The 25,542-nt window shown below is 38.8% G+C and overlaps 2 protein-coding genes across 2 annotated transcripts; one reads left to right on the top strand and one right to left on the bottom strand.

Moving 5' to 3' along the window:
* Window positions 1-709: 709 nt before the first annotated feature.
* LOC131335369 (uncharacterized) lies at window positions 710-6,260 on the bottom strand. The gene is made up of 5 exons (XM_058370694.1): window positions 5,751-6,260; window positions 2,786-2,836; window positions 2,522-2,584; window positions 2,353-2,421; window positions 710-1,437 (listed from the first exon to the last, which is right to left on the bottom strand). The coding sequence occupies exons 1-5, from the start codon at window positions 6,066-6,068 to the stop codon at window positions 1,153-1,155; spliced, it is 786 nt and encodes a 261-aa protein (XP_058226677.1). The 5' UTR covers window positions 6,069-6,260; the 3' UTR covers window positions 710-1,152.
* An 8,618-nt stretch (window positions 6,261-14,878) lies between these two features.
* On the top strand, window positions 14,879-23,621 carry LOC131335367 (small ribosomal subunit protein uS15m). The gene is made up of 5 exons (XM_058370692.1): window positions 14,879-15,924; window positions 16,405-16,487; window positions 17,451-17,562; window positions 22,524-22,576; window positions 23,300-23,621. Exons 1-5 carry the CDS (start codon window positions 15,024-15,026, stop codon window positions 23,465-23,467), a joined length of 1,317 nt encoding a protein of 438 aa, XP_058226675.1. The 5' UTR covers window positions 14,879-15,023; the 3' UTR covers window positions 23,468-23,621.
* The last annotated feature ends 1,921 nt before the right edge of the window (window positions 23,622-25,542 follow it).

The raw sequence follows: 25,542 nt of genomic DNA, 5'->3' as shown, positions 1-25,542 counted from the left end.
GCATTTTTTAGTTGAAATTTTACCAATTTTCTAAATGCTCGCTCAAAGGAAGGAATTTGCTAAGGCTGGTTTGGGTGTCGAGTAACTTCAAAATGGATCCAATAATTTCACTAGGAAATGAATTTTCTAAAAATGATGCTTCCTCAAATTGGATCTCCATTTGGACCGATACGAAGCATGATTGTGTGGTTGTCTTATTTTATCTTAAAAAAGAAAAGACATGGTTGAAAATTTTCTAAATAAAACTTTCAATGAAATCATAAAGAAACAAATATATAAGTTTAGTCCAAAAGGAAATACTCTATTCGTTACGCCAAGCAAAAAAAAAAACTCTATTCGTTATCATGCTACTTATTGGACCTGATGCTCGAATACAACGGAGGCCAAATATTTCAAACCTTTTGGCCACTAGAGTGTTTGTCCGATCGTTAACTTCAAGACCCCGGAAAGATCATCCACTTCAGGGTCCCCAAAATTCGGTTATCAAGACAAAAAAAAAATTTCAACTTTCATTATCCCTTATCAGCATCTAAACCTAAACCGATACGCTTACATTTGTTTTGGGCTACAAAAAGCTTAAGCATAACCAAACTGAGTCGTTTTTAAGTGGGCTTGGCCTGACCCAGCCCACTTAAAAAACTATGACAACATTCACAGCTGTTTCAGCAGCACTTTGACCCCAGATTTTGAGTACATATAGAATATCAAATCAAACTTAGAACAAAGAATCTTATGACCCAACATTTGAATGTTTCGATCAAATGTAATTAACATCTCATTATCTACGACTAGTATACAATATATCTGTAAATATTTGTAAAAACGGGATAGAAGGCATGCCGGTAGGCCTGCAGGAATTTGGACGTAAAATAATAAACCTACAAAACAATGTAGCTCGCTAAGCAGTGAGGATCTCTGTCACCCTCGGCACCTTTGCCAACAGAAGAAATACTTCCGCTTCGGTTTGGGATGTGGTGAAGGTAATGTTGTTCTGCAACTAAAGTTACAACATCACCTTAATGCAAGGTTAGACTTATTTTCACGTATGAATTCCCTCGATATATTTGTCTAAGAAAACAGATTACCGGTTTATGCTTCATCTGTCTCAGCTAACTCTGGCTATGAACTCCGAGTTGTTATGCTTCATCTGTCTCAGCTAACTCTATCTATGACCTCTGAGTTGGAATTCTCGACGGGTATATTTAGATCAGGTAGCAGAAACTTATCCTCTTGATCTATGATTTCCTGCTTCAGCTTGGAAGGACCATTTGGAGAAAGAAGTAGTTCATCATCGTGATCATCAATTCTGGCATCTGGTTGCAGGACTGAAGGAGTGGGGTCACAAGATGCCAACTTTTGCCGTCTTTGATCGGCGAGTCCTTCTAAAGATGCAATTGCTGTGACCCGTTCTGCTGCTTGCTGTGATTCCAAATCAAGCTGTAATAGAAGTGTTCCATACGTACAGTGAATATCAGTGGACGGAAATACTGTGAGCTTAATGGGGGGAAAAAACATGGATTGTAATGTTTCGCAATAGAAAAGCTCGAACTGAACATTTTTTCTACATCCTAAGGTGCAGGCCCGATGTGCAAGTCATGTCAGATCGCTCAATGGGCTAGAATATGGGTTGCTGTTTAGAATTTAACCCTTATATTGGTTTCCAAGGATGATAAAACAAATTTGTTTGTCAATAACAGATTTAACAAGAAATACCTGAATCCTTACCAACTAATGCAACATGAGATACCTGTACAGTTACACTGTGGTCCATTTTCAATAATACGCAGTATAGAATCTTTTTTAGGACTTGAATTCCAAACGAGTAAATAATCAAGCATAGGATGTGAAACTCTGCCAAATAGGCACTACATCCAAGTATATGAGTATAAACCAGATAAAGAAAGTGGAAAATGACAACAAAATAGAATAAAAACAACGACGAGAAAACCTAGACCAGCTGTGGAACTATTTTTTCTTGGGAAGTTTTACCTGTCACTTACGTTTTGAAACAGAAATTATAATTTGTCACAAAATATACTGCCTTTGATTGTGTGCCTTCTTCAGATAAACAATTTGTGGTTGAGGAAAATCCTTGAGTTTTGACAGGTCAGAATTTCGAGATGATACTTTCGCTCAGATGAAGACAACGCTCGAGATATAATAGGAGGAACTATAACTCGAGTATTTTGTAGGCTTCGTGGAAACAGTAATGCTACAGTAAGTGGTTCATTTTAATAGAAGTACACAGAATTTATAGAGCAGAAGACTACAGCAATGCTTTAAGTGGTCAGGAAACTGATTCTAGTGACAATAAAGAACAGGATGGAGGACAAGAGCCTCAAGTAATCTCACCCTCAATCTCTTCAAGCTTTCGTTTGTGGCTCTTTGTTTCTCTAGAGTGTCACGTAAAGTGTCCAATTCCTGCTTAGTCAGGGAATGTAAAGTCAAAGTTCATGTAATGCCAATTAGCACAACATTCTAGGTGACTTAATAAATAGGGTTACAACTTAAAACAGCATACCCTCTTTAATTGCCTTCTTTCCTTTAGAAGCAAGATCTCCTCCTCTTTGAGTTCAGGTAATGTCTGCACACAGCCATACAAACGACGACACACAATTGATCAAACCAAGATAACAAAAAGAACGGCAAGGAAAACAACATGAACATAAAAACAACACAAAATTTACAAGACCACATTACTTAAACTACATGCTTCTGATGAATTATGTCGTAGCAATCAGAGTTACAAGAGAACTTTCACCAAGCTCATATGGATCAAATTTACCTTTTTCTTTCTTGACTTTTTATTGGAAGCAGTTCCACCTGCAGCAATAACCTGCACATACAAATCATAGAGATCCTCAAATAATAATCAGGTCCCCGTCTGTGGATAACTTGTAAAGTAAACATGATTAGTGAAGTAACGAAGAAAGAGAAGTCATAATTAATGAAGACTTCCTATTTACAGTTATTAAAAAGAATCAGAAATGAGAATGGAAGCATGCATCATAATTGTACGAGGGAGATATATGTTGGCGGGAAGGAAGAAGAATCAAAACTCATATGGTGCTAAAATCTTGAACCTCAATGGTTATGGTTAATTACTTATTCCTCATATTATCTCCTTAATTGGTCATCAGGGGCCAGCCCTAAACAATTGGGGCCTAATCAAACGAGCCATTCTCGTTTTACTTTTAGTTTTTTTAATAAGCAGAGCTATTTTTTGGTTGTCATTATTGTATTTTATTTTTAACGAAAAGCTATTAAGCACTCTGTGTCTACACGAAATTCCCAAGTCGTTGTGTGCAAAGTTTGCTAATAATACAGACCCCCTTCAGGTATGTGGCCTAAGAAATTGGTCTCGAAGGTCATACGAGGCTGTACTATAACCAAACAACCAACTGGATTATCTTTTTAATGGGGTTTAAAGTCTTTATGGGGTTTTTTTTTTTATTTTTATAAGTAGGTTTCCGGCCTAATGGACCCTTGTGCAGTGGAGTGACTCTACTATAACCAAACAACCAACTGGGTTATCTTTCCAATGGGGTTTAAAGTCTTACATGGAGTTCTTTTGATAATTATGTTTCCGGCCTAATTTAGGAGCTAATTTAGGAGACCGATTGCACCGTCTACGAACAGAAGACCAATAAAATCGGAGTAGAGCCTTGTATGGACTGTCCCAACAAAGAAATTGATAGCAGGTGAGCGTGAGTCTGAACCCAAGCCAATGGCTTTTCAATGCCCTGTTTGTCAGGTGACTACAATCAACACCAACTCGGGTAAATCTTATATATGGGTACTAGTTAGTGTGGACAAAGGTTAAAGCACAAAAGCAGTAAAGGCCCTAAAGCCCAAATGCACCCTTGTTGGTGCTTGCACAACCCGTTTATTATTGTGTGCACATTTGTGAATCGCAAATACGCGACATACCTTCCCTTTTCCATTATAAAACACGTTGATTTTTTTATCTTAACTTTTTGCGAGCGTTAATAAAATATTGCTTCGTTGTGCATACTACACACAATTTTAATTGGTAAAGTTTATTAGGTGAGACATATCAGCTAACAACCATAAAGTTGGGTGGCAAGATGGTCCCCACCTTAAAGATCCAAATGCAATTCTAGTAATCTTGCACCAAAAAACAATCGCATACACCGTACCATTTCCCACCCCCTAGGCCCCTATCCTATATACTAGTTCACATTACCAGTAACATAAAAGTAAAGGTAAACAGGTGGTCCCGTTCCGCTAAGATGCTTATTTTTTAAGTATTTATTTTTTGTTTCACGAAACAGATCATTTTTTCACAATATACACATTTAATTCAAAAATAAATACTTATTTCTTTTAGCGGAACGGGGCCTCGAATGTTCTAATCCTGAAAAATAAGTACTTATTTGAAACTCATTGGAAATTGGAAACCTCTAATCCATTTTTTTTTGCATAAACTCTCCCACTTTTGACTATGTCAGACAGAGGATCAGACCCGACTTTTGTATTTTTCTACACAGAATCCAAACCCAAATGTTCGTCTTTTGTTCTGTCCTATGACTCCCTATCCTAGCCACATTCCACATGATAAGAAAGTTTTTTGCGGTGCCTCGGGCACGGGCAATTCACGTGCCTATTGTACTGGTGGCATGAACTGCGACCACAGGGAATCATTTCCCCTCACTAACTCTAATTTTCTATTTTTTTTAATTTATTTTTTGATAATTCCCTCACTAACTTAAAAGTGCACAACCACTAACTACTTCACAAGCCGAGCCACAAATAAAGAAACTAACAACTTCACACCAAACTCAACGCAGACCTAGTGCCACCGAAATTACTCTGGGACCAAATTGCCCCTGGAGTGTATTTGAAAGTTCAACTAACAGGGAGGACCTTTTTGTCAATTGAGTAATATATATGGGCTACTCATGCGCCATGACGGACAAGTCATCCGACAGTTTCCGCGTCAACGTGCGAAGGAAGAATTATTTTTTTGGTTGACGGAGACGGAATTTCCCATCCGGAAAAGGGTGTTTTAGTATTTTTCCCAATGGGCTTGCCACGAAACCACACGGTAATAAAGAAGTAATCGCGTTTCGGCTGGTGAGAGAGAGAGAGCGCGGAAAAGCGGTGAGAGGAAAACGTGATTGTGCATTCAATGGTCTGACCATTTTGCGTTTGAGTAAAGACACGAGATTATATTACTATTCAATACCCATTAAAGCCGAGATGGTGGGTATTTTATCCGATGAAAGATGAAGAAAAAAAGCTACTCCTTTCATTTCATTTTAAATGTTTATTCTGAGAATTCGTGTATTTTTAAATCTCTAAAAATATTAAAATACGATGATAAAAAAAAGTATAAAATAAAAATAAAAAACCCGGATCCCCGAAAACGATAGCCGACCACCGGCGATTCGCCACCGGTTAAACTTAGTGAAATGACAGCAATAGTCCTCGAGAACCACGAGATTTGGAGCGTGTTGATACTAGCGCCGCAAATGAAAGCTGTTATGAAATGAAATGTATTGGAAAACAAGTTTATAATCTTACTTCTAGTGGACGCCACCGGGGTAAATTTTGACGGTTCTAGGGGCATTTAAGGGAAAAAAGAACCCATGAGTCCATGACACTAAAAAGTCGAGTGTCACGCATCGGGAAAGAGAACAGAATAAACGGAAGAGTGACTCCGACGAAAAAATCTGATACCGGAAAAGAGACCAGAAGAACACGAGGCAGAAAACACGGAAGCGAACCTTAGATCTGGTAGATTCCGGCCGCTTGGGACGAGATTGGCTCGACTCCTCAAGACCATCACCGCCGCCGCTGACGGATGTGGCGCCGCTCCAGGAGAGCGGAGTCGTGGGGCTGGCCGTGGGCGTCGGCTTCTTCACCTTCGGGTGGGGTATAGGCTTGGAACGTCGCTGCCTGACGCGCCACTCTAGCGGCAGCAAAGCCTTGGAGTTCTTCTCTCTCTTGGGTGGCGACGGCGTGGAGTGGTGGAGACACATCAGCAGGTCCACCACAACCGAGTCGTCATCCATGGCCAGTTTCACCCAATCGTTGTCACCCATTTTTTACTCTCTTTTCTGTGGAGATACCTGGAGATGGGAAGTGAAAAGGGGAGAGAGAGAGAGAGAGAGAGAGAGAGAGTACTGGTGGCGTAGGAAAACAGGATTGGAAGAGAGGGAGTTATGTTGTGGTTGGGGGGTTATGTGGTTTTTAGATGCAATAGAAAAACACAAAAACTACTAACCACAACCCGGACCACGTCCAATTGAAAAGTCTTGGCACAGTATATAATTCAAACATAACATCATCCACAATCGCTAACATATATATATAGAGAGAGAGAGAGCCACACATGTACCGTGACTCCACATGTATGTGAGGAATTGCAGATGGTATTGCGTTTGAATTGTTGTGGATGTAACATTATTGTACCACAAATGCCTACGTTGCACTGCGTGATCGATAGCATAAGAACGACCACTTTGAAAATATTCTGCAATTGCAAATCGTGCATTTCCACATAATCGGTTAAGGCCAATCAAATCGTGGCCAGTAATTGTGTCCCTAGCATTACTAGTCACAACCCCGGCCACAATTGTCCACGAGACACTGAATGATTAGTAATAGGAGAACAACTAGTTTGAGATCACTACGCAAGTACCGATCACGCAGTTCCACGTAAGTAGTTGTTGTCGGATTGTGGTCTGTAAATTGCGTCTCTAGCATTGGCTAAAAAGTCTAGAATGTGTGTGAATTCCACATACATATGAAAAATTATGTATGTCGTTGTATTTGAATTATTGTGTATAAAATATAGTAAGTCTTAATTTGGGCTTGTTGGCGTCGTGGTGTACTTTTAGTGGATCCTTGGTTTATAGGGGGGCCCACTACGAAAGCCGTGGCACTGACCGCATGCCTACCTTCATTTATTCCATTCATCGAATGTTAAGTCTGACACGCGCCAAAGAGGCGGGTGGGATGGAACTGCTTCCCGCATAAAAATGGTTACGCTGTCCGTATCGTTAAGTTGGGGGCCTCGGGACTGGAGTGGTTATTCTGTGTTCCAGAGCTGGATCACGTGGCATTTCAATTCGTTGTCTTTCAAAGTCTCAAGACATCCATAATTTCCACACGCTAAATCAAACTCATCTCTCATGTAGTAGTACATAGTTAGAGCATCTGCGTCTAGCTCGTGGAACAGCCTCGCTCCGTCAAACTCGTGGAACAGCCTCGCTCTGTCAAAGTAACGAGAAAACCCAAGTTTCTCTTCTGCACCAGCCTTGCTTCTTCCCTCGTTACTTTTCCAAAATATTAACTTTGGAACAGTTACTCTTTTCTTTAGGAGAGGCAATATTCACATTTTATCCCTTATTTTAATGTTTTGTTTTAAGGATTATGTTTGGAGCACAGCACTCAAAAAAATAAGTGTTCCAATTTTCGATCCGTTTAAACCGGTGCGAAGATTTTATTTTTCTGATCATTTTATTTTAAAGGGTCGTAATTAATTTTTGACTTTAGGGCTCTTGTGTACGAGCCCTAAGATAGCCATAGAATTAAATGAAGAACAAATACTTAATTATGAGAGTCCTAAAGACAAAAATTAATTATGACCATTTATGATAAAATAATCAGAAAAATAAGATTTTCGTACTTATTCAAACGAATTGAAAATTAGATCACTTAATTTTTTAACCGTATTTTTAATATACTACATAACCCGTATTAAGGATGAACAGAGTTGGAAAAAAAATGTTAAAAATGAGAGATGAAGTGTGAACAAAAGTATGAATATTTAATTGAGTAAATAATGAGAATAAAGAGTCTGATGCAGTGGATATCGTAAAAATGGCTAGCTAAAGTAATAAAGTGAATTTTTAAGGTGTAATTTGATCCAAAATTTGAAGAGTCTTGTGCGGATGCCCTTAGCTGGCTCCATACAAATCCAAAATGAGAAAATCCTTTTTCAGTTGTCTACTGCGCTAATCGCGGTCGTTTAAAAGTATTTTAGACGGTTGAGATTTTAATAAAAAATTTCTGAGAAAATAAACTTTTCTCCGAAAAAAGTTATATAAAAAATCAGACTGTCTATAACACTTTTGAAAGATCGCAATCGGTTGCTGCCGTAAAGAATCTAGCCATGAATAAGTTTATCTCATCATAAATATGCAAAATCGCACAATTACTTGCCCACGTCCACTCACTAGGGGTTGGTAGGGTATGTGAGCTTGCCCTTTTATGTAAGCGAGTGTGTATAATTATTTGTTTGTCTGTGGTAGCAAAGCAAGGCTTCAGGCTCTCAATTTATGTTGTTGTAAATAGTTCATTTTCGGGATCTTGCCGAGTTTGTTCTTATGATCTAAATTGTTCGCTTTATATAATTCTTTGATAACTTGAATTATCAAAATTCTTTGAGGAAAAAGAACTCAAAGTACTTTAGATGAAATCCATTTTTATCCATTTTTCTGAATTTCGTGATTAAAAAAGTGATCAGGTGAAGTCACACCAAGAAAATATAAAGTCCATAATACCGAATACAGTGAATATTAGCAGGTTTTGTGATTTTGACCAAATGGCAAAATCAAATTCATTCATGTACCCAATCTTGAATTAATTAGAGGGAAAATGACGGCATATGACGTGTTTTGATAATTAATATCCGTCAAGGACATGCTGATAATAGTTGTTAATGCTGAAAATATTCATGATGGGTATTAATTATCAAAACACGTTATTGGCCGTCATTTTTCCTTAATTTAGACCATAATAAAGTTTTTTTATTATTATTAGGGTCCATGGACTTTCCGGGCAAAGCCCATACCATACTCACCCGGACCTTAACCGAACCCCTTTCCTCTGATCCTCTCCTATACTTGACGCGCACGTGTTCAGCAACATGTGGAGTATTTTCTGTTTATTTTTCACGCGCGAGTGGGTTCACTACGTGGCGTAATCAAATGCTTTGCGTCTATGGTAAGTAAAAGCTTTCGGTGTGACCGAGTGAGTGGCTGCTGCACTAACGAAAATGGCCATAACTAAACAGTAAAGATAGGAGTACAGCAAATGCTGTACTGCAGTCGCGTACAAATTTCTTTTGCGCCCATTTTGGATTTTATAAAGATAATCGGAGTCGTTCATTTTGCCCAAAATATTTTTTTTAGGGTCCTTGTAAAAAATCATTTCAATGATATCGGTAAGAGTAATTATGAATCATCCAACTTCGGTTCAAAATTTAGCCTAAATTCTGAAGCAAAGTTGGATGATTCGTAAGTGTCTTTCCGATATCGGATTGAAATGATTTTTTACAAGGGACCCTAAAAGAAATGTTTTGAACAAAATGAGCGGCTCCAATCATTTTTGCGGGACCCGAGACGGATGCAAAAGCGATTTGTATGAGGCTACTGTACAGCCTTTGCTGTATCTATAGCAACACTGAGATGTTTCTGTGGACGTGGATCATTTTTTATTTTTTTTGGTCAAAAATATTAAAGTTGTTTTTACTAACTCATAAGTCGTAGATGGTATAGGTCAAATGGAAAATTAGAGGGGAAATGTATAAGGCAGAATAAAGAGGAATAAATTGTGAATTAGTGTGAACAACACGATAAAAATATAATAAATTGTAGTCCAAAATTTTTAGTGAAAACGTCCCTAAATAACCACTGGAGCACTACTACAAAGTGTTTTGGCATGTTGGATTATCACTTTGGTTATAGATATGGAAAGTGGGGAAAAAAGGTTATGGCTGCGCAATTTTGATATTTGAGTTCGCTAGATGAGGCTTGATTAATTTTCAAATTTCAAAATTAACGACCAAATAAACATCTAATAAATACAATTCACAGGATTTGTCCCGAACTCAGGACTATAAGTCCCTTATTTGTTATCATTGTCACGCTCAATCAAAATCTTTTGCAAGATGATTAAGACTTGGGATTAGGAGATTGTTTTCTCTTAAAAATTAATTAGTAAAGATGTGCGTAAACTTATTGGGACATTTTGAGTTATGAACAAAAACCTTCACAAGTTGATGTTGTTTGGTTTTGGACGGGTTGTTCAACGAATAACTGCCTCGTCTCTAGCTTTCACTTTACAATATTTGTCCCCGTTGACCTTGCAAGTGGGGCTCTTGGGTTTATAAAATGTTTTGAAGGCCTTTACACTTAAAAAGGGTCAATGCTTCTATAATATATATATATATATATATATATATATATATATATATATATATATATATTTATTTATTTATTTATTTACAAGATCACATATATTCATTAATAAAAAAGCAAAATCGGATTGGTTACATCTCTAACAAGTAAAGCATCAAGCTCGGGCGGAATACAAACCGGTAAAAAGCAAAATTTCCCAGTTAAGGTAATTGGAAGCAAGCCATTATGCCACTCTATTCTTCTCTCTGCAGCCCCCCACAACAGACCAATTTTCTAGTTATAGTTCAATTTCAAATGTCCTTCGCTATAGTTCAACTTCAATGTCAGACTCAAAAACCACCCCCGTAAGATTCCTTTTTCACAACAGTCATATGAGCGATATAGTGAGTCCAAGCCTCAATAGCAGTGGCTGAAGAAACCGTAACTCTTCCAACCTTCCAAAACAGAGCCAATCCACCACTATCTTTGGCAGTAATGCCAAATGAAGCAATGCTCCCGAGTAGGTCTGGGATTGTTTACTTTAGAACCTAGAAAAGCCGCTTGTTAATAGTCGTTGCTAGCCAGATGTGCCATCTCAATAATGTCTTTAGGAATGCTTCTAATAGTTGAACCAACCACTTCAAAAGATTTTCGAACTCTTTTATATAAGATTTTTAAACTAATCAAACACTTAGAATGAGACCATTCAAGTTTACATCACGAGTAATAAGATTATTAGGAATCCGACATAATACCAACTCTTAGGGGTCGTTTGGATGGAGTATTAGCAAGGGGCATTAGTTATGCCCCTTGTAAGGACGTGGGCCCAGGGCTAAGCCCTTGTTTGGGAAGCCAAATGGCTGCCGGTATTATTTAGTCCCCCCTTCCAGCAATATCGGCCAAGGGAGCATGCTGATGCGCACCCAATATTGTAGATATTTGGTGCGACTAGTCCCGTTTTATGTTGCTTTAACTTGCATTTATCTAGCTTTTATAACGATATTGCACGTAAGGTGTGTTTTTAGTGTTTTCAGGTAAAACGTGCAAATAAGGCGCATTTCAACGCCATGGATGGCCCAAGTGCTTCCAAGTACCCGAAGACCCTGTCGGCCCCTTAAAATCTGTCTAAGTATGGAAAAATGACTTTCAGAAAAAGTATCGATTCTCGAGATTAAAAATGGCGGTAATTGATCCTTGAATTTTTGTAAGAGTAACTACAAAGTTACAAGATTTTATTTGAAGAGCAAGGTCATATTTTGAGCCATTTTCTCTTGCGAAAAATGTGCAGATTTCCATTTTACACTAAAAGTGGGGGGTTGACATTTTGATTTAATTGGAATCTTGAAATTCTGGTAATGCCATTGTTTCCAAATGGGGGGTACTTTCTTATTTTCATTAAATAAATTAAAGTAAAGAAAAGGTAAAAGAAAGGTTTAAAATGTAGTCTTTACTTGGGCCGTATCGATACGCGTTGGTTAATTGGGCAGGCAGAGAGTTCCGTATCGATACGGCCATAAACCGTATCGATACGGGAGCGTTACGGGAAATTGGTCTTCTCAGCTTAGCGATGTGGTATCGATACTTTGCATAATCTGTATCGATACGGGAAGCTTTCGGCCAGATATTTGCTGCTTTTTGGACCTTCCATTAATGGAATAGTTGCTACTTATAGTATGTTTTTAGGATATTTGTTGGGAGAGAAGTTGAGTTGTATAAATACTCTTCTCTCTCACTTTATCTTATATCTACTTTATGTTCTAGTTTTAGTTCTCTCTCTAGGAGAGATCTCCATTGTTGTTCATGCTTTTCCTATAGTAATTTCCTTAGAACTCAAGTAAGTATTTACTTTATGTTAATTTCTCGTTTACTAATGTTGTAGCTACGCTTTGGATCTTTGCATAAATCAAGTTTATTTTCGTTTTCTTCGGTTAAATCTTTTGCTCTATTTTCTTACCATGTCTAGTCTTTTAGCTATGTGTGAGTAGTCTTTTGGCTAAGTCTTGGGCTAATCTATCCTAAAGATCTAGGCGGTTATTTGGTTCTCGAAAGTTTGGGCTTTAAATCTTGGTTTTTGGAATCGGATTAACCTAGCCTTTTTGGTCTAAGCGAGGCGTGTTAACTCCTTGGTATGAAGTTTAGTCAAGCGGTCTTGGCAAGCGACATATTGAGGGCTCGTGGCCCCCTGCGTGTTAGATACATTAGCAAAAATAGGTTGATTTAATTCCGGTTAATCACATCTTTTGATAAACGTAGTCATTAAAGCTAAATTCTCCGGGCGTGAGCACGCGGTCGTGGCTCTCGCCTGAGTTATATTGAGAACCGGTAACATCCTTTGTCAAGGGTTAGACGATCCCTAGACTTGCCTCCTTTAAGTTAATTGAGCGTTTTCCAGTCTTTTGCCTTGGTAATTTTCCACCGTTAGAAGCAAAACTAAGTTGGCCGTCTTAAACGCCACAATCCACCATACAAAACCTACAATCCAAGTAAGCTATATTCGAATTCTCTGTGGGTACGATCCCGAACTTCCAGATATTATGCTATCGACGACCTAGCCCTATGCTTGGGGTTTTCAACCTTATATTTGAAGGCGAGGTTTGAAGGCGAAGCACATGCGGGGTATTAGTTATGGATGGGGTTTGAGGTGTTATTAAGTTATACCCCCCAATCCCCTTGAAATTGGACAATTTCACCCCTCTTTTTCCTCTTTCCCCAACCCTCTATTTGCTGGGTCTTTTTGGTTTATCAGGAAAACAAAAAGAAGAAGAAGAACAGAAAATCGGAGAGAAGGAAGATGAAGTTTTCCAAATTTTTTAAAAATATGGTTAAACAAATTAAGTGTTCCAAATTTCAATCCGTTTGTACGGGTGGAAAGATTTTAGTTTTCTGATCATTTTATCCTAAATGGTCATAATTCAATTTTAATTCGAGGGCTCTCGTTGATTAGTCCTAAGAAAGTTGTAGAATCAAATATCTTTTAGGGCTAATCAAAGAGAGCCATAGAGTCAAAATTTAATTATGGCCATTTAGGATAAAATGATCAGAAAACTAAAATCTTTCCACCCGTTCAAAACGGATTGAAATTTGGAATACTTTATTTTTTAACCATATTTTTTAATATATAAACTGCTCTAAAAAGGTTGAAAAATTAAGTGTTCCAAATTTCAATCCATTTGAACAGGCGGAAAGATTTTAGTTTTCTGATCATTTTATCCTAAATTGTCATAATTCAATTTTGACTCGAGGGCTCTTGTTGATTAGTCCTAAGAAAGTTGGAAAATCAAACATCTAGGGCTAATCAACGAGAGTCATAGAGTTAAAATTTAATTATGGCCATTTAGGATAAAATGATCAGAAAACTAAAATCTTTCCACCGGTTCAAACGGATTGAAATTTGGAACACTTAATTTTTTTTAAAAACCGAATTTTGTAAAAAAAAATTGTTTAATAATAATACTAAATTCGTTAATTTGTTAGTAGAATACTTGTGAAAGAATAATTAAATTTGCAATTATATATAAAACGTAATACATAATGAATTTAGGGACTGCACAAAGATAAAAGGGTCATTTAACAGTTTTTTACATCATCCACCATTCCTTATACCTCCTATTAATCCTTCATCCAAACGAAGTACTATTTAATCCCCCGTCTCTAATACCTCATCTAAACAATATACTATTTAATCTCCCCTCCATAAATATCACATCAATGTGGGTCTTCCCTTATTAACTAATACCCCCTACTATCTTATTCCCCCTTATTAACTAATACCCCCAATTCTTATCCCGCATCTAAACGGACCGTTAATTCCTTGTTTTTCTATCCATACTTAGCCTAAACGTGGAAAGGTCATTGATGTGAGTTGACACCCTCCTATTTATTTTCATTCAGCAATGGGAGAAACGATGTCATCCACTAAAGAATTTCAAGAGGTTAACGTGAAGGGGTTGAAAACTCTTAAACAAAGTCTAAATAAACACCAAACCCCAAAAGAATTTCAACCTTTGTTTGGACAAAACTATTGGGTATATTGTTACCATCTTTATATTTGTTTCTAAGCTTTGTTCAGGTTCACATCAAATTATCGTAATTAACCACTCGCCAATGAAATATGAGAGTAAAATACTGAGCAAAAGCCCCACAAAAATCTACTAGACACTAAAAAGAAGTTCAAAAAAAGATAACTTTCATTGTTTTTAAGCGTCTCTAGGGTTGTCTTATCTGAATTTTTTTAAAGATTCTTCTTATGATTGGATACTTTTTTATTTCTCTTGTTGGCGCGAATTATAAATTTTAAAATCTTTTGGTAAAACGGTAATCAAAGAATCTTTGGACTGGTTGGAAACCTTTTTTCGTCCAAAAACACTTTTAGAGCCTGTCACACTCCTACGGGCCAACATCACTGATAAGCCCATAATAATCGGGCTGGGTAAGGCCCACCTAAAGAGAAAAAATGGAAATCCATGGTTACGAAACTTAGTCATATAATCCTTCAAAATGTCATTCTCTCTCGAACTCAATTCTCTTGTTACGCTCGCGCTCGATTCTCTTTTTAGGCTTGCACTCTCAATTTTCATACTCATAAATCTTAGTATTTTTTTTTTTTTTATCCGCAATCATAAATTTGAGTTGTTTCGAAATTTTTGAAAGACGCTTTCGTGCTCTCGACCCCCAGCCGCACTCGCGCGCACATTGTGTTAGTCTTATAGGTAACGACTTACGAAGTTCGAAGAAACCGGATCGAATCCGTCTCAAACACCCGATTCACTCAACCCGAACAGAGACCCTATCCACCACGGCGTCAATTCCAGTCATCTTCTCTCTGAAAATAAACCTCTAGGGTTTCCTTAAACATCACTCCAGACGTCGCCCATGGCGGCGACAGCCATATCCCTCCAACTCAGACCCAAACGCCGACCAATCGCAAACCCTAACTTCCTCCATTTCTTCTCATCATCAACCCCCTCAGACTCCACCAATGCCGATGACCAAAATACCCCACCACCACCACCATCACCACAATCTCCATTCTCTTCATACTTCAGCGACGTCAAAGCCAGCCTCAAACAAAACCCGCCGCCACCACCTCAGCCCCAGCACCGACAAGGCCAGTCTCTCGAAGAAATCCGCAGAAATCTCTCCCAGTTCCACCGCCCCTCCCCTGCACCTCCTCCACACGAAAAATCCTCTCCCGCCGCGACGCCGCTGATCTCGTTTCAGGAGCTTTACAGGCGGAGGAGCGAGAATTCGACCATCCAAGCGAGTAACAAAGGCAGTGGGGGTGGGCCCTCGTTCGACGCCATCCGCGAGAGCTTACGTCAGCTCAAGATTAACAAGAGCAACAGCAACAACAACAATCAAATCAATAACAACAGGGATCCGATGTCGCTCAAGACGCTGGCGCAGGATTTGAATTTGCGGCCGGGCGGTCCGAACAATGTGATCGGTGGGACCGATCAGCGGCTGCCAGCGTCGGTGTTTGGGAAGGAGAAGGAGATGAGGGAGAAGGAGCGGGAATCGCCCGCGATGAGGACGAAGTTCGTGAGGGGTTACAGTTACGAGGAGTTAGGGAAGAAGTTGAGGATGTTGAGGCCGCCGGAGGGTAAGAGAGGAGGGGATTGGTTTTCGTTGGGTGAGTTGAATGAGAGGCTAATGAAGTTGAGGGAGGTGGAGGAGAAGGAGGAGAAGTTTGTCGGGTTCAGTTTCTCGGATTTGAGGCAGAGCCTCATGACGATGCAGCTCTCGAGCGAAGAGAAGAACAAGAAGCAAATGTGTGAGTGAAAAAGTTTGTTGGGATGGTAGTTTTGTCTAATTATCGACTTGTGAAAATTGCTGTCTTGGGTTAGTTGTTGAATTTAATTAACAGGGCGGAAGTGAGTCAAGACTGAATTGAGTGTATCGTAATTGAATCTGTTGAGTTGCCTGCTGTTGTTTTTGTTATGATAAGAGCAAGTTCACCTGTTGGATGCCCAAATGGCATTGCTAAGGCTATTATTTTTGCTTGCTACAATGTAAAAAAGTCAAAAAAAATAGTAATTTTGTTGCACTGGTTCAGTGCCATTTTGGCACAATCTCAAATCCAGACCATTGGATAAAACTCATCTCATTTCTGAATGAAAATCAAATGAGTTGGATGAAGTGGGAGAAATGGCAATGCCATCTTTGCCTTCCACACCACAGTGCAAGTAGTTTCTAAGGTACGCCTATATACAATCTACATTTTAAAATCTATTAAGAAGATTCATTGTTGCAGCTCAGAGACTCGATGTCTTGGGCCAGCTTGGCGGAACTCCAAACTTTATGCTGTCACCACCAAAGGACCAGTTAGTTGAAAAGGCAAGTATTTCTTCTGTCTTATAGACAAGTTGTAATGTCCTTTTGTTTATTGTAAGCAATGACTTCATTTCAATATGTGCATTGAAATTCTCCTCAAATAACATCCTTATTGTATGTCTCACTCTTTCAGTCTCATACTTCTGTGAAAGCGTGAGATACATCGTTCTATGTTCAACAAATCTTGTCCATCCCTATACTGCAGTAACTTTCAAGTCCACTTCTGAAAAGGAGGATGTTTTAATGGTTTGAGCCATTGTTTAAATTCTTCAGACTTTCTTTGTTACTCTGTTTGTGTGTGTTTTGATTGTGTGTCTGGTTTTCTTTTATTATACTCATTTCAACAATATTCAGTGTGACTGTTCTCTAAGGGGTAGCAAGTTTTGTATGGGCAAAGTTTTGCTTAGATAGTTAGCATGCTTATAAATTGCACTGGTTTTGCTTCAAACACTGTCTATTTGTGATTGACAGTGGGCATCAAGTTTTGTCGGACCCTGATAGCAGAGGTCCGCTATTGGCTTGTACTAAAACATACTTGGGTTTCCATTAAGCAACGGACTATTTTTCAGGTCTTGAGCTGAAGCATTGCACAAGGCACTTGAGCTTAACTGTTATGTCTTACTTCTTTGCTGCGGTCCATAGCAGTGCCATTCTGCTATCAATTTATCCTGCACTTGATAATTCTAGGGCTATGCACTTGGGGACCAATCCTTTGTTCAGTGTGTGCTCTGAGCACATAGCAGTTGACGGATTCCTTGGATGATAACAGAGACAGAATCATTATTAGACATCTGATCTGCATGAAAACTGTTGTGTTTATATATGTCCATGTTGTGCTTCCTATATTTGAAGATCTTTTGCCAAAACTTTGGATGGAAATGTACTGCATTTGAGCATTGTATTGTTTAGTTTTAAATGGAGTTGTTTGAGCATTTCTAACCTTAGTTTTAATATTGTTTTGTGCAGTATTTCCATCCAGATAACATGTCGTCTTCGGAGAAAATGAAAATGGAGCTTCAAAAAGTGAGAGATGAATTCAAAATGTCCGAGTCAGACTGTGGATCTGCTCGTGTTCAGGGTACTTTATGCTTGATTTTTTTTCCTTAAGGTTTTACATCTGTTGAAGATTTTAGATAAATTGGTGCATGGTAAGCTTATACGAGTCTATTGGTTCCCGTCTTCTTGTTCTCAATTTGAAGAGCTAGACAGGAAATCCATACCCTTTAAAAGACTCAAATAAAAAATAAAGCAGTTATCTCTGCGTGTAGTTTTCTTAATGAATGCAAGATGGGGTCTGTGTTCAGTGATTCTTATTTTGTAGGGAAATAGGTCTAAGGTGTCCGTCGAGAAGAAGGATTCTCTTATCTTATATAGGATAAGTATGTATATAAGCGGCTATTATTTTTATCCCTTTCTTTCCGGTTGAAACCGTGACAAGGTACCAAGTGCCCCACTTGATATTCTGGCCAACCCCTTCCTCTCTTCTCTTACCCCTCCTATCCGAAGAAACTTTCCCAGTTGTAGTAGCAGTTCTCCTCCCTTCCATCGAGCTTTCTCCCGCTTAATTTAATAGGGCCTTTAGTGGATTGGTTTTAATTCGGACAATTCGATCGCTTCTTCCTTTGCTGGAACTGCCATCTTTGCTGCTCTCGTCTTCTGAATTCGTACCTTTCAATAGCCCCCAGTCTAGAAGCCCTAATGTTGTATGGCACGTGACTGCATTCCTAAATTCTATCTCTGCTTCCCTCACTGCTTCCCAAACTGAACTGCTAACAATACTGGAAGTGGACCTATATGGTCAAGCCAAGAGAAGAGGGAGTTCCCTGTTTGTATCCTCTAATCTCAAGACTTTCTTCCATCTTTGAAAGCCTGGAGATAGTGCATTAGCCTCCGTTGACCCTGAAGTTGCATAAAAGATGAAACTATTTGCTCTGTGCCTACGCCTTCTTCCTTTATGAGCTATGAAGCACCGACACTTCTAGAGGTCGACGTATTGCAGTGTTGGACACGGTGGGGACACGTATGGGACACTCCATGTGGCGTGTCCCATGATTTAATTTAAATTTTTTAGGGGGACACGGCAGGGGGTCAAAGTGTAATTTTAAAAAAATTGGGGTCAAATTGTAATTTTTTTAAAAAAAATTTTTGGGGTCAAACTGAAAATTTTCAATAGGGTTGTATTGGATTTATGAATGTCTTGTTTTGTTTGAATGGTATTGGAACTATGGATTTTTCGTTTTGTCCACATTTTGCCATTTAAACTTGAAAAAAATTGAAATAAATAAATAAATAAATATACACGTGAGGTGTCCTCCGCTGTGTCCATGTCCCCATTTTTTTAGAATTCCTGTGTCCCCGTGTCTGTGTCCGTGTCAGTATCCGCGCATCATAGTTTATGTGCTAATAGCTAATCAACAAGTTATGTATGCTTTCGGGCAAAAATAAGAAATGTTTCTTTTTGTGCTTGTGCGAACAAGGGTTAATTTCCTTAATGAGTTGCAGGAGTCTACTAAAAGAGTACTCTCTCATGCCCAATACCCATCACTTCACTCACTTGAGAGAAGGTTAACAAGGTCTTAGTGAGCAGAGGAGAGGGATAAGATCAAATATCTCTCTTCACTGCTCCGATCTGAAAGGGAACTCATTTTCATTCAGAAGGCTGCTAAAAATCCTCTAAACTGAAGCAATTAAGTTTCCCCCTAGAACAAACCCCCGGAGGAGAATAAGAGCTGGAGGGGCCCCGAGCGATAACCTCATTAAATGCTCTTTCAAGTGGGAGTGAGTGACCGAATGACCCAATGTGTCTTGCCTTAAGGACTTATATGAAAGACTCCTTCTATTACTAACAGCCCTTTAAGGCAGACTTGTATGTATGAGAATTCAAAGAAGGCATATTTTTGTCTTGCTCTTACTCTTCTTAGTACCCTAAGCAGAAGTCCTTGATCTACTATTAGCAGCTAAAGGAAGTATGCTTTAGTCCTATTGAGATAGTAGAGTTGGACCAATTAATTTGGCTTAAAGGTATCTCTGTAGTTCCCCATCTCGCTATTCTTGACTTTAGGAAGTAATTGTTTTATATGCAAAAAAAGAAAAGAAAAGATATCCATTCGCTTCCTCTAAACCTATAGAGAAGACAAACAGACGAGAAGCTACAACTGATAGGATCTTCCTCGTCTTGTCTTAGAGTAGGAACTGCATTCGCCTAGCTACAGGCTTGATCAATATAATGGAGTTCAACCTTCTTCTAGCTTGTTTGAACCCCTACTGGAGTCACATCTAGCTCTATGAATCAAACTCTTCCTTTGATCACTTGAAGAGAAACTATCCTTTTGACTAGCTACCTTTATGGAGCAACAGCAAGATCTAATATATTCTTATCTAGCCTAGTGTGCTATTAACCTTAGGAACTACCAGTAAAGAGAAACCTTAGGAACTACCAGTTATTTTCCGCTTGACCAAAAAAAGAAAGAAAGAAAGCTTAGAGAGCTTGCAGGCAAGGAAAGGAGAAAGACTGACTATCAGCGGCTAGGAAAGAGATTCATAGAGATGATTGGTTATCATTTATCCTACTTCGACCATCCTACAGGAAAAAAAAGGGGGACTAAGGGGAAAGCCCTTTCCAATGAAAAGTTGCTCCCTATCCCAATTCACAAAGGAAAGAAGGAAGCCACTCATCTATGCCTTTCCGTCCTTGCGTCCTTGTATTCCGTTTGTTCTTACTGAGCTAGCGAATCAAAAGTCTTTCCTTCTAGGGTTAGGCCCTTAGTAGCATGAAGAGGGAGCGGGTGCGGGGGAGCGGAGGCACCTAGAAGCTCCTAAGGTTGGGAGTGCCTAAGAAGCGTATATAGATTTCATATAAATACGTATATAAAGTATCTTTAAATACTTAACCATTGAAGGAAAAGTGATTACTTATGAGAATTTTCATGATCTTAAAGGGTACTTATAGGAAGTTAGATATTTTCAATTTGCAAAACTTCTTGAGTGATAAGATTTTCATATTTTTATTTCCACAATGGCATAACTCCCTTAAGAATAAGAGAATAGTTGCCTTAACCACCCAATAAGCTCCCATGTTAGTTGGGAGCGAGCTCCCGTCAACCTCCCATTTTGGGAGCGCCGATTCGAGCTCCCGTCTTTGGAGCGCACCCATTTTAGAAGGATCCTGCTACTAAGGTTAGGCCCAGCATTCCCTTCCTTCGTTGTGGATCCCCCTCCCCTTTCTTATTTCGAATATCTCTTTGGCTACCAACTCAGAGTAAAGCGGTGGTAAGATATTGAGGGGTCCGGCTCCCTCTTAGAGCTTTGAAGTTTGAACTGACCGGACTGAGGAATTATTCTGCTGGTTGTTCAATACTCCAATCAATCAATCTCGTCCAACCCATCCACGGAGAGGAGGGAGAAGTCTCTGCCATCTGCAGTGAAGGAAGGATAAGCAATGGGCCGAATGATTTATGTATTTGTTTCTTCCACTGCTAGTCCTCTATCTCAGGCTCGCAGCAGATCAAGTCTAATACTCCGCGCCGGGGATTGGAAACAACCACCAGGAAATAACAACCCGCCGCATGAACAAGTACCCCTAAATGATCATAGGAGTTGTTATATATAGCTGGTGCGCTTGTTTGTGTCCAATCCGGAGGCGATGACCACAGGAAGGAGCTAGAGGCGAAATAAAAGTATACACAGGGGGCCACGTGCTCCTCCCAGAGAGAAATCCGATTTAACATCTGAATCTTGAAAAGTTCCGTATATTCAGTTGTTCAATCTGCGAGTGCTTTGAAAAAGCTTTATTCTTGCGTAGACATGATTTGACAAATGGATCCATATTTGGAAGAAACGGAATAAACAGAATCCACTGAGTCAACTGATGCATCTATACTATTGAGTTGAGAGAAAGAAAAGATGGGATTGCTGCTTCCATGGCTGTCTTCATTCGGTCAAATGAATCAGACAGTGACTTGGAGTCCAGTCTTGAGTGATAGCACCATCGAGTCGTCAAGCCAGCTTCTCCCAAGAATTGTGGGTGAATCAAGGGCTTTACTGTTTCAGGCTTTCCGGGATTCTATTATGGCATGGCTATGCTGTTATTAGGATTACCCGATGCCCATTAACCAATGCCCAAAGGGTCATCACGATTGGGAGATCAGGCAATTCTAAACATTAACATAGAATGACGTATTTATTGTCAATGGCTGACGAACCACCCACTTGTGTTTGTTTACTGCATTAAGATTTCTATCTCACCTGCATGCAAGGCATATCTTATCTCGTGGATCTGGAAAGACAGTCCTACTTATGCTTTTATGCCTATGCTTCTATTTCAGCGTGTTCAGTCTATGTTTATCCTTCTGCCTTTAACTTCTTTTGATGCTTCATAGAATTATGACTTAACTCTTCTTTATAAAGAAGGTCATTCAGTGCTAGCTTAAAGCTCAAAAAGAAATTCCTCCAGACATCATTACTAAGTAAATTGGAACTTCCTTGCTAACATGCCTATGACCCCCCACACTCGTAAACAATCCCTGCCTTTAACTCCTTCTCTTTCCATTTTACGTACTTGCATGTGGAAAATAATTTTGTATAACTTGGTGCATGGTGCCTTTAACCCCCCTACACTCGTGAACAACCCCTGCCTCAGTACCTTCTCTTTCAAATTACATAGTTGCACAAGGAAAATAGTTTCGGAAATAAAATTGGAGATTGCTTCCATCTCTGTGTGTGTGCGCCTGTGTGTTTCAGTCAAAAATCATAATCTTTTACCTCGAACAGTGAAGAATTTTGTTCACACGATGTTCTTAAACGACTTAAATTAAAAGAGAGGCCTGAAATGCAGAGATGTTTCCCCCAGGTTGCAATTTGGTTTTGTGTCGAAAACAATGTTTCTTGGTCGGTAGCGTTTGTCTTGTTGCCACTCCTTTTTCTTCTGTAATGGGCTGATATTTAGTTATGCTGTGATTCAGTGTCCATAGATTGTCACGGGCTCTACTCTCGAGTATAAACTATAAAAAGTAACTCTCTAACTTTTTCTTTTTGTTGCAGTGGCACAACTGACGACTAAGATCAAACACCTGTCCACTGCTTTAGACAAGAAGGTGATATGTGGATCAAATTTCACTATTTTCATTTTTCGTTTTGGATTAGCTCAGTGGATCTTATACAAAGTTGTCCACTGCGTCCCTCGCCTATGCTGTACATTGCTGCTGTATATAATCCTTTCTAGAAGGGGTGATATGGGATACGTCGCGAGGTAGTGAGTCATTTTGTGGTCTAATAAGCGCTTAAGCAAAAGTAACTTAAACCTCCTGTATCACATAGATCTTTGATAAATTCTTTTAAGTTCCGGACTAAAGATTGAATCATAGAATCAATGAGTTTATCGGCAAATGCGCTTCTCACAGGACATTGACTTGTTTTCACGGTTTCACTTTCACCAGAGGATGTAATCAATTTTCCTGTGCGCATGTTATTCTGATGATGCTAGCATTCTGATTACCTTGCTGTTGTTTGCTTCTGTATGGCAGTAATTGTTTAAGTGTAATTTTGTATGTGGAAATAATATATCCTGAATCTTTCGATATAATTCACATTCACAGTATAGCACATTCTAATCGCTGCATGAATTTCTTTCTTTTTATCTGCACATTCGTAGAGTTTCACGGATTTTGATATTTCCTCAAAGAAAATTATCAATTCTTTAACATTAGACAATGGAACAACTCTCGCCTCTTCTCTGTTTGTGACTACATTACCCATCTCTAGCTTCCTTTTTGGTGCTGATTTGATGACAAGGTTCTAATTCTGATCGATTTTTATAGGACAAACACTCTCGGAAAGGTCTCCAAGCAATGGTCCAAAGGAGGAAGAAGTTATTGAAGTATCTAAGAAGAACTGACTGGGATTCCTATTGCCTTGTTCTTTCTAAACTTGGTCTCAGGGACAACCCTGATTTTAAAATTTTGACTTACCCCAAAAAAACCGCTTAATCATAAGAACTATAGAATCATCTGTAGTATTTCATCAAGTGGAATCATCTGTATCTCTTCCTTCTTACATTGGAGATAGGTGGAATTGTAGTGATTTGTACCCGAACTGGATTTTTGAATGCTACAATAAGAAAGTGCAGAAATTGCTCGAGCAGCTGTCTGAGTATATTGCATCTACTTTTCTTTGATCGACCCGAATAATGTTATTGGATATCCACAACTTAGACGGTACGTCAAATCCTGTAATTTACTTGATAACAGTTCATGGATGGTTAATTAGGAACATCGATAGTTTATGCCAAGGAGCATGCTTTTATAGCGAGTTGTAAAAAATGCTAGTAACACGTCGATGTAGGTATTCATTTGTACATGGGGGTTTTTTTTTTTTTGAAAATGTACATGGGGGTTCACACCGCCCAAATTGGATCTGTAGGATTTCCATCAAAAGTACATAGGTACATGTGAAAATTAATCAGAATTGAGCTATATTCTGTTTAAACCGACCACATAATAGACTGCTGAAATTTGAAAACTCGAAGAGTTTGAGATAAAAGAAATTCTGTTAAGTAGAATAGGGAATCCAGAATAGCTTGGTTCAGTTTAGATGACAGAAATCTTGAGTAGGAATGAGAATGTGACACCATACTTCCATGATTCTGACGTTTGGAAGGAACATGAACAGCAATGTGATGCCACACTCTTAGGATTCCCATGTTTGGCAGAGATAGGAATAAGATTGTGATTCCTGACGACACATCCGACCAGAAATCACATTACCAGATTGAGTGGGAATGTGATCCCTTCCTTACCCCATGTGAATCTTAGATTCCTAGCTCAATCAATAAAAAAAAAGGAAATATTGACTTTGATAAATTTCCAAATAAAATGATTCCTACATAAAATTACTGGACGGAGTGAAATTACTTTAGGTATTGTATTCTTAGGAATTTCATTTATAGAAATCCTATTCCTATTCCCACTTAATAAAATTTCTAGGAATTTGATTCCTAGTAATCACATTCTTATTCCTACTAAAGATTCTGGTCATCCAAACTGAGCTCGAAGGAATTATGGCTCCCGGTGGTCTTTAATTTACAGTAAATAAAAACTTCCTCAAATAGCAAGTTCGATAAGACCCGGGATCTTCTATCTGTATTACAGTACTATTTTAACTAGTTCCTGAGATAACTCTATCCTACATTGCCCTCCTCTTCTATTCTATGTTAGACAGTCTGGAACATCGTATATCCTGTATTTAATTTTGATATGTTGAGTTCCAAACATTTTTGGAAGGATCCCTTTCAAATGTTTAATCTCAGGACATGACTTCACAATTTCCGCAAGATCGCACCGAAAGACTTCCACCGGTTTGAGTTTTTTTTTTTTTACTGTCTTGCAGCTGAAATTATATGAAAATAAAGGTAGAACAACCAATGGATACAGGTGACCTGGTACCTCTAAGAGAGACCTACAAATACAACATGGATCGATGTGTTAGTAGCTATCCTTTTACGAGTTAGGAACTCATTGACATGAAAGCAAAATACCTTTCCCGTTGTCTTTCACAAATAACAAATGTATTACGAATTCACGATGCATCAATCCCTGCTTGTGTTAGCCCAGTCTGAGTGTTGTACTCCATATAACATGAATTGGGGATGATGCTATGCAGTGGTGTGCGCAGCACGGTGCTGCGCACCTCTGAGCTGTTGGATCGTGCATTCGACAGCTCGGATCTCATCTGGCAATGAACGGTTCTCGATCGTTGATGCCGAGATGAGATCCGAGCTGTTGGATAGACGATCTGATGGTTCGGAGGTGCGCAGAACGATGATGTGCACCTCATTGCACAACACCAATCTGATTATAACATAATAACAAGAGCTAAACTCATAAGATGCAATGACAACCTTCATAAAAAAATTGCTATCCATTGTTATTGCAAGTGTTTACAAATAATTTAATGCATCACATATTAGACTACCACTGAAAGTTAGAAAGCTCGAAGAATTTGATTGGAAAACTTAGAAAGACTGAAAAAGGAATATGGATCATGTTGACTTCCTCAAAAAGAA

This window comes from Rhododendron vialii, chromosome 8a (assembly GCF_030253575.1).
Source record: "Rhododendron vialii isolate Sample 1 chromosome 8a, ASM3025357v1".
Lineage (NCBI taxonomy): Eukaryota > Viridiplantae > Streptophyta > Magnoliopsida > Ericales > Ericaceae > Rhododendron > Rhododendron vialii.
This window is presented reverse-complemented; position numbering and strand designations above follow the sequence as displayed.

Excerpts from the sequence above, each read along its gene's own strand:
- LOC131335369 (XM_058370694.1), bottom strand. The coding sequence starts at position 6,068 with ATGGGTGACAACGATTGGGTGAAACTGGCCATGGATGACGACTCGGTT. Across the intron at positions 2,585-2,785 it reads AAAAGTCAAGAAAGAAAAAG|ACATTACCTGAACTCAAAGA; the intron begins GTAAATTTGATC and ends GGCTGTGTGCAG. Across the intron at positions 2,422-2,521 it reads AAAGAAGGCAATTAAAGAGG|GAATTGGACACTTTACGTGA; the intron begins GTATGCTGTTTT and ends CTGACTAAGCAG.
- LOC131335367 (XM_058370692.1), top strand. The coding sequence starts at position 15,024 with ATGGCGGCGACAGCCATATCCCTCCAACTCAGACCCAAACGCCGACCA. Across the intron at positions 15,925-16,404 it reads GAAGAACAAGAAGCAAATGT|CTCAGAGACTCGATGTCTTG; the intron begins GTGAGTGAAAAA and ends TCATTGTTGCAG. Across the intron at positions 22,577-23,299 it reads CCACTGCTTTAGACAAGAAG|GACAAACACTCTCGGAAAGG; the intron begins GTGATATGTGGA and ends CGATTTTTATAG.